At 37.8% G+C, this 13,231-nt stretch overlaps 1 protein-coding gene across 13 annotated transcripts in view; it reads left to right on the top strand.

Moving 5' to 3' along the window:
• PCM1 (pericentriolar material 1) overlaps positions 1 to 13,231 on the top strand; it is an 84,657-nt gene that overhangs the window by 62,651 nt on the left and 8,775 nt on the right. For 7 of the 13 annotated variants that reach the window (XM_034772868.1, XM_034772876.1, XM_034772870.1 and 4 more), the window contains 10 exons: positions 2,648 to 2,820; positions 2,902 to 3,030; positions 3,714 to 3,852; positions 4,065 to 4,202; positions 4,448 to 4,581; positions 5,333 to 5,467; positions 6,532 to 6,729; positions 8,311 to 8,370; positions 11,462 to 11,600; positions 12,934 to 13,091. In XM_034772868.1, coding sequence (XP_034628759.1) covers positions 2,648 to 2,820; positions 2,902 to 3,030; positions 3,714 to 3,852; positions 4,065 to 4,202; positions 4,448 to 4,581; positions 5,333 to 5,467; positions 6,532 to 6,729; positions 8,311 to 8,370; positions 11,462 to 11,600; positions 12,934 to 13,091 — 1,403 coding nt within the window. The remainder of the gene's footprint in view (positions 1 to 2,647; positions 2,821 to 2,901; positions 3,031 to 3,713; positions 3,853 to 4,064; positions 4,203 to 4,447; positions 4,582 to 5,332; positions 5,468 to 6,531; positions 6,730 to 8,310; positions 8,371 to 11,461; positions 11,601 to 12,933; positions 13,092 to 13,231) is intronic. The other 6 variants (XM_034772878.1, XM_034772875.1, XM_034772871.1 and 3 more) reach the window with 4 other exon arrangements.

Genomic DNA, 13,231 nt, shown 5'->3' with positions numbered 1-13,231 from the left:
AAGCAAAGTACATTTAACTATGCCAGTAAATGTTGAAAGGCGACCATTCTATTTTAGTCTTTTAAAAAATAAAACTGCATTTAAGCACACTTGTAAGACTGCTGAACTAACATCATTTGTCTACATTCTTGAATAATTTGGTAAACTTTGTTATAAACCACAAACATTCAACTGTATTTTAATTAAAGAAGAAAAACAGAACTATACCACATAGTAAGTCTGTTACTTAAAATGGCAGGGAATGGCCCTTTTATTAGGATCAGTAAGGTTACTGAGTTTTCCAAGAACTATGCTTCCTTCTACCCTTTTTTAAAATAAATAAATAGTTAACTGTTTCATGTAAGTAAAGTTAATAGAACTTACAGTACTACTACTGGGGAAATTCTGCACTACTACATGCATACGGAAACACGTTCCCCCAAAGATTCTCTTTGCTTCACGCAGAAAAATGGTTTCTGTGAGGAAGCAAAGATAAGCTATACGAGTGCTCACTCACCCTCCTTGGCAGCACAGGTGCATCTGTTTGGGCAGCCGTGGGAGAGGTAAATCACCATGGGGGTGTGTGTTGGGGTTGGGGACGCCCTGGCTGACCAAGGATGTTAGTCCTGGGTGGGGGTGGGAGGGTGGCAGGAGGACGACAGAGAAGGAGTTCCCCCTCCCCTGCATGGAGCAGCCAAGGCTGGGTCAGATCAACCTCCAGAACCCTCACCTGGCTGCAGGAAGCTCTGCACTCTGGGGGAGTTCCAGGTGTTGGGGGTGAGACTCAAGTGGGTGCGGAGGGGTCCAGATGCATGGGGGAGCAGCTCCTCATACAGTGACCCCTCACCCCTTTTTCTGGCCCTATCGCTCCTCAGCCACAGGGTAGGGAGGAGGTCACAGTATGGGGAAATGCTCCCCGCCCACCCAACCCCTGTGCATCTGGACCCCCCCCAGCCAAGTCTCACAGTCCCCCACCAAACTTCATCCCCTGTATTGGGAGCCCCTGCACCCAGAACCCCCTCCCCCAGATCCCCTCCCTCAACCCCCTCCCCCCCCCCACAGCATCCATCCCCCTGAGTCTCCCCCCTTACATTGGGAGCTCCCCATACCTGGACTCCTCAACCAGCTGCACCCTGGCCCCACTCCCCCAGCATTCAGCTGAACCCCCCACACCCAGACCCCCACACCGCTAAGTCCTACCCACCTTCACCTGAACTCCCCTCCAGAGTCCCATTCCCCCTGCACCCAGAAACCCCACCCAGACTGTGCCACACAGAACCCTGGTACTCTTGAGGGAATTCTGCACCAAAATGTTCAAATTCTGCAAAGTTCTGCATACTTTTTGTCAAAATCACACAGTAACACAATAACTACCAAAATAATTGAGAGTGGTGCAATTTATAATTTATTTCAAAATGCTTGTCAGTAAATAATTGAAAATGGTGCGATTATATTGTGTTATTTTGACAAATAAAATATGCAGAATTTTAAAATGTGCACAAAATTTTTAATTTTTTGGTGCAGAATTGCCTCAGGAGTACAGTACTTTATTTTCAAAGGAATGGAGACCATTTTTAACCTTGCATACGTCTCAAAATGTTGAACAAACGTTAATAAGAGGTGTGAGTCTAAAATCTGGTGAGTAAATTCACCTCTGCAAAAAGCTCAATTTGTGTGTTTCTCACACACTCTCTCACATTCACACACATATATCCCCCAGTCCTGCTTACATGAAGCTGGGATGAAATTTACTCCTATTGTAGCATTACTGGAATGTCAGCCTTTGCCCCCTGGCATTTGTGGGCCCCTGGATTCCTGTAAGCATGTGTTCACTGGGCTAGGCCCGTCTGCTCTAGCCTGTTCATTGTTTGGAGGGCGATTCTTTTTCCATGCACAGCCATTGCATTCTCCCTCCCCATGTACAGCATATCAATAGGATTTAAGTGTTGCAGAAGGTTTTGTTGGGACTTCAGCAGTTTGGTGAATATCGCCTTTAGAATACAGAAATTAGCACCAGACCAGATTTTTTTTTTCCCTTGTTTCTTTAAAGAGGATATCTTATGTATAAGGCTAGATTTTTCAAAAGTAAGCTTGTGATTTTGGGTGCCAAGCTTGAAATACCTTAGAGGCCTGGTTTTTAAAAAGTGGTCTACCTATGCTCAAAACCTGTGTCCATATATATGTGTGTGCATAATGTACTCAGTTATATACCACACCTTTAAAGTTATCATTCAGAAACTTAAAGACAAAAAGCTAGTCCTGATTTCTAAAACATGGGAGTGTATGATATAATTTAATTATTATGTTATACATAAATGTTTACATGAAGGCAAATGGCCTAAAATAGTGGTTTTTGACCTATGGTCCGCGGACCCGTGGGGGTCTACAGACTCTTAAGATTTTCAAAGGGGTCCACATCTCCATTTAAAATTTTTTAGGAGTCTGCAAATGAAAAAAGGTTGAAAACCACTTGTCTAAAATATAATTTTATTATGTTTTAAATTTTTGTAGCCTTCAGGAAATAGTAAGCTTTAAGAAACAGTAAACGTGCTTAAAATGTAAACTAAATCCAAGATAAAGTTTTCAAATATAATTGAGGTATATGTCAATAGAGAGAGAACTATTAAGAATTTCATGAGCATAGATTGGCTCCTTTGTTCCTCTACAGAAACTGGTAGCGATCTTTCCATGTTCGAAGCTTTGCGAGACACCATTTATTCTGAAGTAGCTACTCTGATATCTCAAAATGAATCTCGTCCACATTTTCTTATTGAACTTTTCCATGAGCTTCAGCTGCTAAATACAGACTACTTGAGGCAAAGAGCATTGTATGCATTACAGGTATGCAAAACATTTTAATTACATTATGAATTGGATAAACTTTCTTCACAATATAGATTTAAGATTCATTATATTTTCTAGGATATAGTGACTAGACATATTTCTGAGAACAATGAAAAAGGAGAATGCACAAAGTCTTTGAATTCAACTACATGGATAGCTTCAAACTCTGAACTTACTCCCAGTGAAAGTCTTGCTACAACTGATGATGTAAGTTTAGTTTATCTTCAGAAACTAGTTTAATATGAAATTCATTTCATCATCTTTCAGTTTCTGTGCAGGTTGTTATGCTGCAATCACCATAGTGACTTGTTTTCCAAAATCCACACTAACTTATAAGCAGTCGCTTTCTTGTAAGAAGAAACTTGCTAAAGGATATCTTCACATGGGAATTATGTAGAATCTTGTTTCATTTAATATAGAAAACTAGTGTAAAAGCTGGTATGAATGGTAAAGAAGACTCGGTGCCCTGCAGTTAATGTAAAGAGCCCAGATTACTTCATATCTGAGACTGAGATTCTACCAGGAACTTGCAGCAATTCTTGTCAATCCTTCAGCTGTCAAAACTGCTTCAGGAGTGGGAGGATTAGAAAGGGGGTGACAGCACTTCCCAATAGAATCCCAAAGACTTAAAATTTTCTGTAGTTTAAGAAATCACAAACACCAATGCCTTATTCAAGTACATTACCTATAGATGGATGCAAAACAGATCATTATAGAAGCACCCTAAGGATTTACCTCCTTCATAAGTTAGGTCATTCCCAGTATGGACGTCTGGGAACACATTTTGTAACCTTAGGGACAGGGTGAAGAGAGAATCAGTGGCTTGCTGGGATAGTTGAGGAAGCATGGTATATGCTTGCTTTGTGTAAATTTGTTTATATGTTTTTTAGGAAACCTTTGAGAAGAACTTTGACACAGGAGCAAGTAGAGATTGTGAACAAAATGATGCGGACAATGGCAGTACCATGTCGACATCTTCAAATTTTGAACCTTTTGCCACTGATGATCTTGGTAAACATTACATTAATTGTTAGTATTATACAATATATATGAAACATTAAATATTTTTGACTAACTCTGAAATATATACCTCCTGTATCCTAAGTAATTATGTCTCTTGAACTTAGACATAATCTTACTTTTTAATTCATTATTATAGTTAGGCACATTGTGTTTGCATATGCATACCTTAATGTAGATTTAAAAAAAACTTATAAAAAGTATTTTTGCTCTAAACATAGGCAACACCGTGATTCACTTAGATCAGGCATTGGCTAGGATGAGGGAATATGAGCGTATGAAAACTGAAGCTGAAAGTACCCTTGATTCAGAGGGCTGCTGTAGTAATCTCCAGAGTGCCTCTGCTGTTAAATTAGAAGGTATGTGCATATATATGTATTTTTATTTTGTGTTTGAAAGCAGTATCTGTAGATAATATCAGGAACTATTCACCAGACAATTCATTTCCATCTTAATTGTACTTTAGTGTAATTTTAGTTTAATTGCTTAGAATTTCTGCCATAACTAAACATGCAGTTTTAACTTAAAAATACAGTGTACTTTTTGAAACTGATGCTTATTAAATAGAGACATCTTATGGTTTGAATGCACTTTATTTTACAAGATCCATCTACTGGGGAAAGTCACTGTGTGCCACAGCCCAGTGAAGTTTCTACTGTTCCATGTCCTCGTATAGATACTCAGCAGCTTGATCGGCAGATTAAAGTAATTATGAAAGAGGTCATCCCTTTTCTGAAGGTAAGAGATTTTTATTTCTGAACTTTTGTTCATCAAGAAAATTATCACACAACGTAATTGTACAAAACAAATTATGAAGCAGCAGTAGCTTCTCTATATGTATGGTTTAAACTAAGTTTCCAATTTAAAACAAATTTTGGACCTCATCTACTCTAAAATGAACCTTTTCAAGTTGAAGTGTAAATGCAGAAATGATTAACTTCCAAGCAATCTTACTCTGATGCTGTCACCACTGTAATCTGTACACAACGTAAATTAGTTAGATTTGTGACAATAATTCCTACTGGCTGACATTTTAAACCCTCTATAGCCTGAGGTTTGCCTATGAATTCAAAGAGGCTTACAACGGTAGATATCTTTTAACAATGCCCTCCAGCATATATAGGGTTTTAAATGTTCACAGCTATGGAGTATCTGAAGATCATAAGATGGTTGTAAAATTTCTGGTGGCTGGTGTGAAGTAACTATATTGGAAAGGTGGAATAGGGCTAGGTTGGGCGTAGATTTTCTATAAATAAGGTCTTCGCTATAATTCCTTCTGTGTGGGGCCCTTAAGGTTATGACATGGGTTAAAAACACAACCTGGTTGTGCCATGTGAATAGAATGGAACTGAACCATGCTTCAACAGTGTTCCCAGAACATGTTACCGCTCTGGAAAAATGTCTGTCTGTAAATGTCAGCTTTAAGATATGGTATAGTGACCACTTTTTTAAGTAGTGATAATTTTCTTTGTCCCCTGGGATTTGCTAGGAACACATGGATGAAATATGCTCTTCTCAGCTATTGACATCAGTAAGACGTATGGTCCTGACTCTTACACAGCAAAATGATGAAAGCAAAGAATTTGTGAAATTTTTTCATAAGCAACTTGGTGGCATACTGCAGGTCAGTAACTTCTCTTCATAAATTTTTGTTTTGGGCTATATTGCAAATTTAATAACTTGCAGCAGATGCACCATCTCTAGCCTAAACATTCCTTAAATCTGTATTATAGTGATCTTGATTTTCAATAGTGCTGAGCAGTTTTCAGCTTTCTGAAAATCAGGTCATAAATTTCCAATCTAGCATAATTTGAGTTACACAAACCCTTGTCTCTCTTCTCCCTTCTTCTTTGACATATTAATAAAATAGTACATTGTTTGCTCACATAAATATCACCTCTTCTCATATCTCCCTCCCAATTGGTCTCTCAGGATGGGACAGTAGTACAAGTCTGGCAACACGAATACAGATTTGAAACCTATGAGCCAACTGCCAGCATAATTGATATTAACGTAACTTCTTTGGCATTTGGTCAGAAAGTCAAGTATTTGATCAAAATTAAACCACCCTTTTATTAGTGCCCACATACCACAGTGATTGCATTTGTTGACAGTACTGAGAGAGATCCATATATGGTTCTTGAGCAATGTCAGCAGACAAGTTTGGTTTGGCCTGTTACTTGCATGGATACAAAGAACAGTCAAGTTCTGGGAATCCTGATACCTTCCACAACAAGCAGCAACTACATTATAAAATATGAACAAATATTTAAAATAAAATACTTGTGGAGAAATACATCTGCTGAGTTTGCCTTTAAAGGTAACCATAATGATGGTTTTGTGGGCACGCACTTGTACAATACTGAAACTAGAAATTTACTTCATGTGGACCACTGGAAAGTCAAGTGATCATGACTTTGACTGCCATAGGCTTGGGGCCAATTCAGATCCTTGACCTGATAAAAAGGAGCTCCATGTTACATCATGGTGGATTCCATTTAAACAGGATACGGTTTAAACAAGCTACCTAAACAATCTGTTTCTAACTAGCTTTGCTCTGTTTGTAATATGCTAGGTTCTTGATCTTCAGAGGTATATAAGGAAAAGCTATTTAGTCTTCATTTCAGTTTTAAGATCATGACTCAAACTGAAGAACTTTTTTTTTTTTCTTTTCTTTTCTTTTGACAGGATTCACTAGCAAAATTTGCTGGTAGAAAACTAAAAGATTGTGGAGAGGATCTTCTTGTGGAGATCTCTGAAGTTTTATTTAATGAACTAGCCTTCTTTAAACTCATGAAAGATTTGGACAGCAACAGTATTACTGTAAAACAAAGATGCAAAAGTAAAATGGAAGCAGCGGGAGTGATACAACCTTATGATAAAGAGGTTAACTGCTTAAGCTTTTTCTTTTAAGCATGTAATTTTTCTGATTTCAGTTAATATGTGCATGTTTAACTTAAAATTATTTTAAAAACTTTTCCTAGAAAAAAGAACATATGACTTCTGAAAGCTTATTTCTATTAATATGACATCACAGAAATAAAATGATTGTATATAGGTACATCAGTTACAGTTAGTCCTCAGTGGCCTAGTGCATGGAAGATGTCAGAGATAATGCTCTTCCTGTCACATTTTTCTGTTTTTTCTTCATAAGCAAAAAAACATAAGATCCAACCTTATAAATATGCACAAGTGAGTTTACTCAGGTCAATTAATCTCATTAACTTTAATGGGACATTCATTTCAGTAAATAGTTGTAGAATTGGGCTCATGAGTACACCACCTCTCTTGCCCTGCACCTTCTGCCCTTCCATCCACTACTTCAGTGAGACTGAAGTTTTGCCGAAAGACTACTTATGCTGCTATGTCAGTGAGCAATCTGGCAAAGTTTCAGTTTTGGCAGGGTTTCTTGGATGTATGACAAACTTCAATAAGGAATATAAATAAAATGTTAACCTCTTATTAAAAAGAAACACGCAAGTTGAAAGTGGACAAATTCAGTTTGGAAATAAGTGTACATTTTTAACAGTGAAGGTAAACAACTATTGGAACAACGCCAAAGGTTGTGGTGGATTCTCCATCATGGGCAATTTTTAAATCAAGTTTGGATCTTTTTTCCTAAAAGATCTGCTCTAGTGCAAACAGGAATTATTTTGTGGAAATTCTTACACAGGAGGTCAGACTAGATGAAAACAATGGTCCCTTCTGGCCTTGGAATTGATAAATAAGAATGTAATAAAAATTCTCCTCCTGTAATGCTAATAAGAGTTTCCTTGGTACCATCTATATCAACAGGATGTATCATGAGAACTTTTAGTTCTGGACTGTGGGATCACATGGTGGCACATCATCAGGGTTCATAATGAATTTACTAGAGAAAAACTAAATGAGAACAAAAATATTTTGTATAAGCTAAATGAATACTACCCCACCATAGCATTAAGCAACTACCTAATTACTTCCTTTTATATACTGTAATTATTCCCTTTTTGTATTTTAATGGAAGCCCTAGTAGCTTTCTTTGGAAGTCTCAAATAAAAAAAATGAAGCTCAACTAATTTCATTTTAATGTGAATAGAAACATCTGTGAAATTGGGATAGTACAAGAGTCATAAAAATTCATTAAAAAAAATAATTGAACGGTAAGATACCTGGCAAAGCATTTCTGAATGAGTATTATAACTCCCAGATAGTGATGACACCTATTTAAAGATGTATCCCTTCAAAAACTACAGCAAAGTCTTGAGAAATACTTGCTAGAGTATTTTATTGCCATTTTCGAGATTGAATTTATAATAGTAGGCATGGTATGTAAACATAATTCTAAGTAAGGGTACGACACTGCTAAGTCAATTTTTTCCAGTATTTCAAAGCCATTTCTGATTTAAATGTGGATTTATAGGCTAAATTTTGTAATATGGATTTTTCAGTTCAGAATTGAAGATAATTTAATTGGTTGTCTTCTAGGCAAAGAGAGTTCTTGAGGTAGGAGTTAGTTCATCTGCTGAAGATATTGATGAAGACAAAGTAGGTTATACTTATTTTTTAAAACTGTAGCTGTCTTTACTCCTTTTTGTAAGAGAATTTCCCAAGTCATTAGTTATCACTTTCAGTGCATTTTTAGTAATGATTTGAACAAAAGTGATCATACAAACCCAGTGTCTCTACACAATCCATTTCACTCTGATTCTTGGAAAGCAAATGTTTCAAAATTTAATTTTGATTGAAAATATCATTTAATACCCTCTTAGGTCTCCTCGAACTGTTACCAACTCTTTACTTTAGTTGTCTCTGAGACACAATGTGTACTGTAACCTATTTTTTAAAGTGCAGCTTTCTGAAAAATTATTTATGTAGACGAAAGTGAACTTCCTTAATCAGTAGATTCCCTTCTGCATGTATTTAATAATGGCAGTATACTTCAGTGACCAAGATCTACTCATTTTCATTCTGTTAGCACAGCAGAGCCAGCACAGCTTGCAGACACTGAGTTTGATTCTGTTTCTTATACATTAAATTATTGTCGCAGAGCCAGATTCTGCCCTCAGTTATCTTTGTGCATCCTCATTAAAGATATTCACAGTTGTGAAATCTCTTTGAACACAAACGTTACATTAGGTTTAACTAAAAGCATAATGAGACCTGCAGGATCTCTGTTAATGGTGTTGCAGGTGTGAAAGAGCAAGATTGACTTTGAGACCCCAGTAATAGTTTGCAGGGCTGGCAATTTAAAACGAACAAAAATAGCAGCTTATAAACTTAGCAGAATTGATGTAGAAATAGACAAAATAAACATGGAATTCCTCAATATCTTTTTTTAGTATCTCTCTTCAGAGTAGAACCACATCATTATTCCTTTTCAGTACTTGTTCTCAAAAACTGCCTCTGTACAGCCTCATTGTGATATGTATGCCCTCAGTGCTGTGAATGCAGAATCATCTTGAAAAGCAGAGCAAAGTGGCCACTTTGCAGATCCAAACAAAGAGGTTATAAAGAGGACTTGTGGCTCCAGCCACTTTCAGCTCCTTCTTGATGATGGCTAGCTGTGAGCATAGGAACCTTTTTCTGCACCCTTCATGATTAGCATAGTTTTTGTGTGGATTATTTGACTAATCACCATTGTATGATGTTCAACTCCTACTTCTTTTGACTCCAAGTGAACACCCAGCTCTGTTAGCTACCTTCTTTCCTTCTCTCTTACTCAGGGTTGTCGTCTTGGTAGGCTCTATGGCAGATCTCTGCAAACAAGCAAGATTGAACTGTGCTTGGTGTGTCACTCATTTGATGTTGATAAAGAGTCACATACCTGGTCTATCTGTGCCTTCCACATGAATATTCTTTGAGGTTGCTTTGTGTGCACAGGGTTTACTACTTGCAGGTGGGAGGATAGTGAACAATGCTGCACTATCTTACTGTAGGAGCCTGAAGACTAGACCCTTGGAATCCTTTGGTTCCTGGTCTAAGTATCCCCCTCCTTTGGCATGAAAGAAGTCTTCGAAACTTCTAAATGTCCTGGTGTCTATTCTGAGGTCTCCTTGAGATCTGAAGTCGCCTGGTTCCCACCAAGCCTCCATAAAGTAGTCTAAGGCCACTGAGTGTGTGTTGGATTTGATTTGTCTTTTCAAAAACATCTGGGCATACAGGCCGAGTTTATGCTTTTATAGCCATTCTTTTTCCCAGTTCTTTTTCTGTCTTTAAGAAAGAAAAGGCACACTCCTGAGGACTGGTCTAAGCAATTGTGAATGTGTTTTCTATGAGAAAAAACAAGGGTATTATTGTTCTGAGCAGGGAGGACCCTGTGGGTGAGAGACTCAGATCCAAAGACAACTTATATGAAGTTGCCTTTATACATTAGTGTCTAGGGTCAGATTCTTCCGGCCTTTCATGATATTTCCGTGGCTTTCAAAGTGGATTTGATTTTTACATACAATCTTATTATTGTGTGGGAGGGGCTATCAAAGAAAAAAATATGGCAGTGGTATCAGCCAGAGAGCTGAACATATTTCAAAATAATTAGGTGGCCACAATCAGTACTTTAGAGGCCCTGTTTGTGCTGCTCCCTTTGCACTATTCAGATGGAGCAAAGGGAGTGAAAACCACCTGCTGGGAATTCTCCCAGCAGCAGAGGTCCTCCAAAAAACCTAGAGCCTTATATAACTAGCTCCTGAGCCTCTCTGCTCAGCCCCTGGGGTAGGGAAGGCAGAGTAGCTTTATCATGCCGCACACTGGCTATTCCCAGTTGGCATATGGTCTCTAGGGAGTAGTCCTGCTCTCCTTGGTTTCCATAGACCAGATGGAAAACAAGCAATGGAGCAACCAGAACTACTTTCTCATACTTCCCCTGAGATGCAGTAGGCATCAGTGCGGGAGCTGCTGATCAGCTATAGCAAGGAAGGGACCAAAAGCAATTTGGAGTGTTCCTAACTATCACTAGAGCTGGTCCTGTAGCTGCAAGGTATGCAGTGAGTGGCATTTGAGGAGGTAGTGTCCCTAAAGCTTCCCCGTAGTAAAAAGGTTGATTCGACACTACTCAGATAATATGTTTAAGTCATTATCATATATTTCCTTCACACAATTGTGCTTGGGGGCCCCATCCGAGCCATAGTTACATACGTGGGTCTCTCTTGACCTGGTGTCTTGTAGTGACATTTTATTTTGAGAGCAGTTTTCAGTCCTTGTTCAATGACATTCTGTCATCCTCATTGGTTATTGGTGGTTATATTAATTTCCCAAGCATGAAGATCTAAAGGAGACTATTCTGTAAGGAGAAAAAGACCAGTGAGGTGTCCTGTCAGTGTATTGCTTTTGGAGATTCAAACTGTACTCCCACTTCCTCACTCTTTCAAAACTTTCTGTGAATTCTTAAAATTAGTAGAAAGAATGGAGGGCAATTGGAGGTGTGGGTCCTTCTCATAATCTCTCTCAGAATGTTTGGATTGTTGAAGGAGGTACTTACTCTGTTCCATTGGGTGCTTTTTCTCCTGATACTTCTAAATGTTTAGTATAGCAGAGGCAATGCACTTAATTGTTACAATGAGTAAAAACTGTTACAATAATCTTCTTGTCCAGAATAAGGGAAAAATCTATTCAATAGAGGTTTAATTTTACTTATGACTAGGACAAGGATGAGACTGAAACAGTTAAACACACACAAGAGTCAGAAATATACAATGATGGTGAAGTTCCTCAAAGTATGAGATCTGATGCTTCTGATCAGGAGGAAGATGAGGAGAGTGAAGGTTGTCCAGTGTCTATAAGTAAGTGGTTTTTTTTAATTGTTTTGATAGGTTGTTATTCAGGTTTTTACTGTAACTTCATGGAACTAATTTTATGATAATTTTTAATGATATACTCTTTGTGTGTGCTATAGATGCATAAGGTTAATAGGTCTTATCTCAGTTTTCTATTAACTCATATAGTTTCTCTTCTCTGTGCACCATTGTTTCCAGTACTACATTTTCTAGTATCTTGTCCAGTCTAGGTTTAAATGCCAAAAGCAGTGGAGCTTCCACTGCTTAGAAGATTTATTCCATGAATTTGTGTCTTATAGGAATTCCCATCCCATCAAATCCATGGGCCATATAGTCTAGTAACCTGTGTCTCAGTGGCCAGCCAGCTTCAGAGGATGGGTCAAGAAACTCCAAATTAGGCAAATGTGGGATAAATCCCCTTCCTCATCTCCAGTGAAGGCCTTGTCATGCATGATCCCTCCTAGTTAGATTGTCTTAAACATAGAAGCATGTGGTTTACACCCCTTCTGATTTTTTTCTTACCATTAAGAACTATCTTTGTTATCCACATACATGTCCAATCACTTTTTGAATCTTGCTATGCTCTTAGTTTCTGTGATATCCTCTGACAATCGTTTGAAGAAAGTATTTCCTTTAAATTTCAGTGAATATTCATATGTTGAGATCCAGGGAAACGGAAAGTTTATAATCTACCTTCTCTGTACCATTTGTTGTTTTATATATATTTATCATTTCCCTCTTTTTCCTCTCCTTTCTATGGCAGATAATTCCAGTCTTTTCAGTCTCTCGTCATATGAATCTTTTCAAGCCCTAATGGCTTTCATTCTCCTTTTATTATTCTGATTCTGTAGTTTAGCTCCAATTGCTATCCGTACATTTTTCCTGGGTATCTCACCTAAATGTTTTCTCTTCTCATTGCATTATTCCTAATTATGTCCCCTTGTTCCACCCTTGAATATCTCTGCTTCCATCATGGTTGCACTCTTCAAGTAGACTTACATTAAATAAAAGTACTTAGTTACATTACAGCACAGCAGTGGTGTTTGGTGGTACTTCCAGTGAGGTTTCTGTAGAGTATTTTCATTCCAGGAAAAGGTCTCACAAGAGAATTACAGGTCATAACCATTCTCACAGACAGTATAATTTATCATGTTTATATTGAGGTTCTAGGTATCTAATGTTGCCTTATCTCCTATTCCAGAATATAAAGAGAACTTAGTTAAACAAAGTCTGAATTTTATTTTTTTGAAATACTGAGGACAAGAGTGTTAATGAAGAACCAGTATAACTTATATCAGTGACTAAGCTATTTTGAAACTCTTGCATTGACTGACTTCAGGTTTGTCTAAAGCGGAAACACAAGCTCTAACTAATTATGGAAGTGGGGAAGATGAGAATGAAGATGAAGAAATAGAAGAGTTTGAAGAAGGACCTGTGGATGTCCAGACTTCACTGCAAGCCAGCAATGAAACTACAGCTGAAAATGAACAAAGACAGGTATTTTCAGAGTTCTACAAACCTTAGCTAACCTAGTTGATACTCAAAAAAATATTTTAATGAAGGGAAGTTATCCACGCATTGTATTCTTGAACTGCCAGTCCTTTCTTCTATTACTTACTAGGGTTGCTTTAAAGAAA

The sequence above is a fragment of the Trachemys scripta genome, chromosome 5 (assembly GCF_013100865.1).
Source record: "Trachemys scripta elegans isolate TJP31775 chromosome 5, CAS_Tse_1.0, whole genome shotgun sequence".
Lineage (NCBI taxonomy): Eukaryota > Metazoa > Chordata > Testudines > Emydidae > Trachemys > Trachemys scripta.
This window is presented reverse-complemented; position numbering and strand designations above follow the sequence as displayed.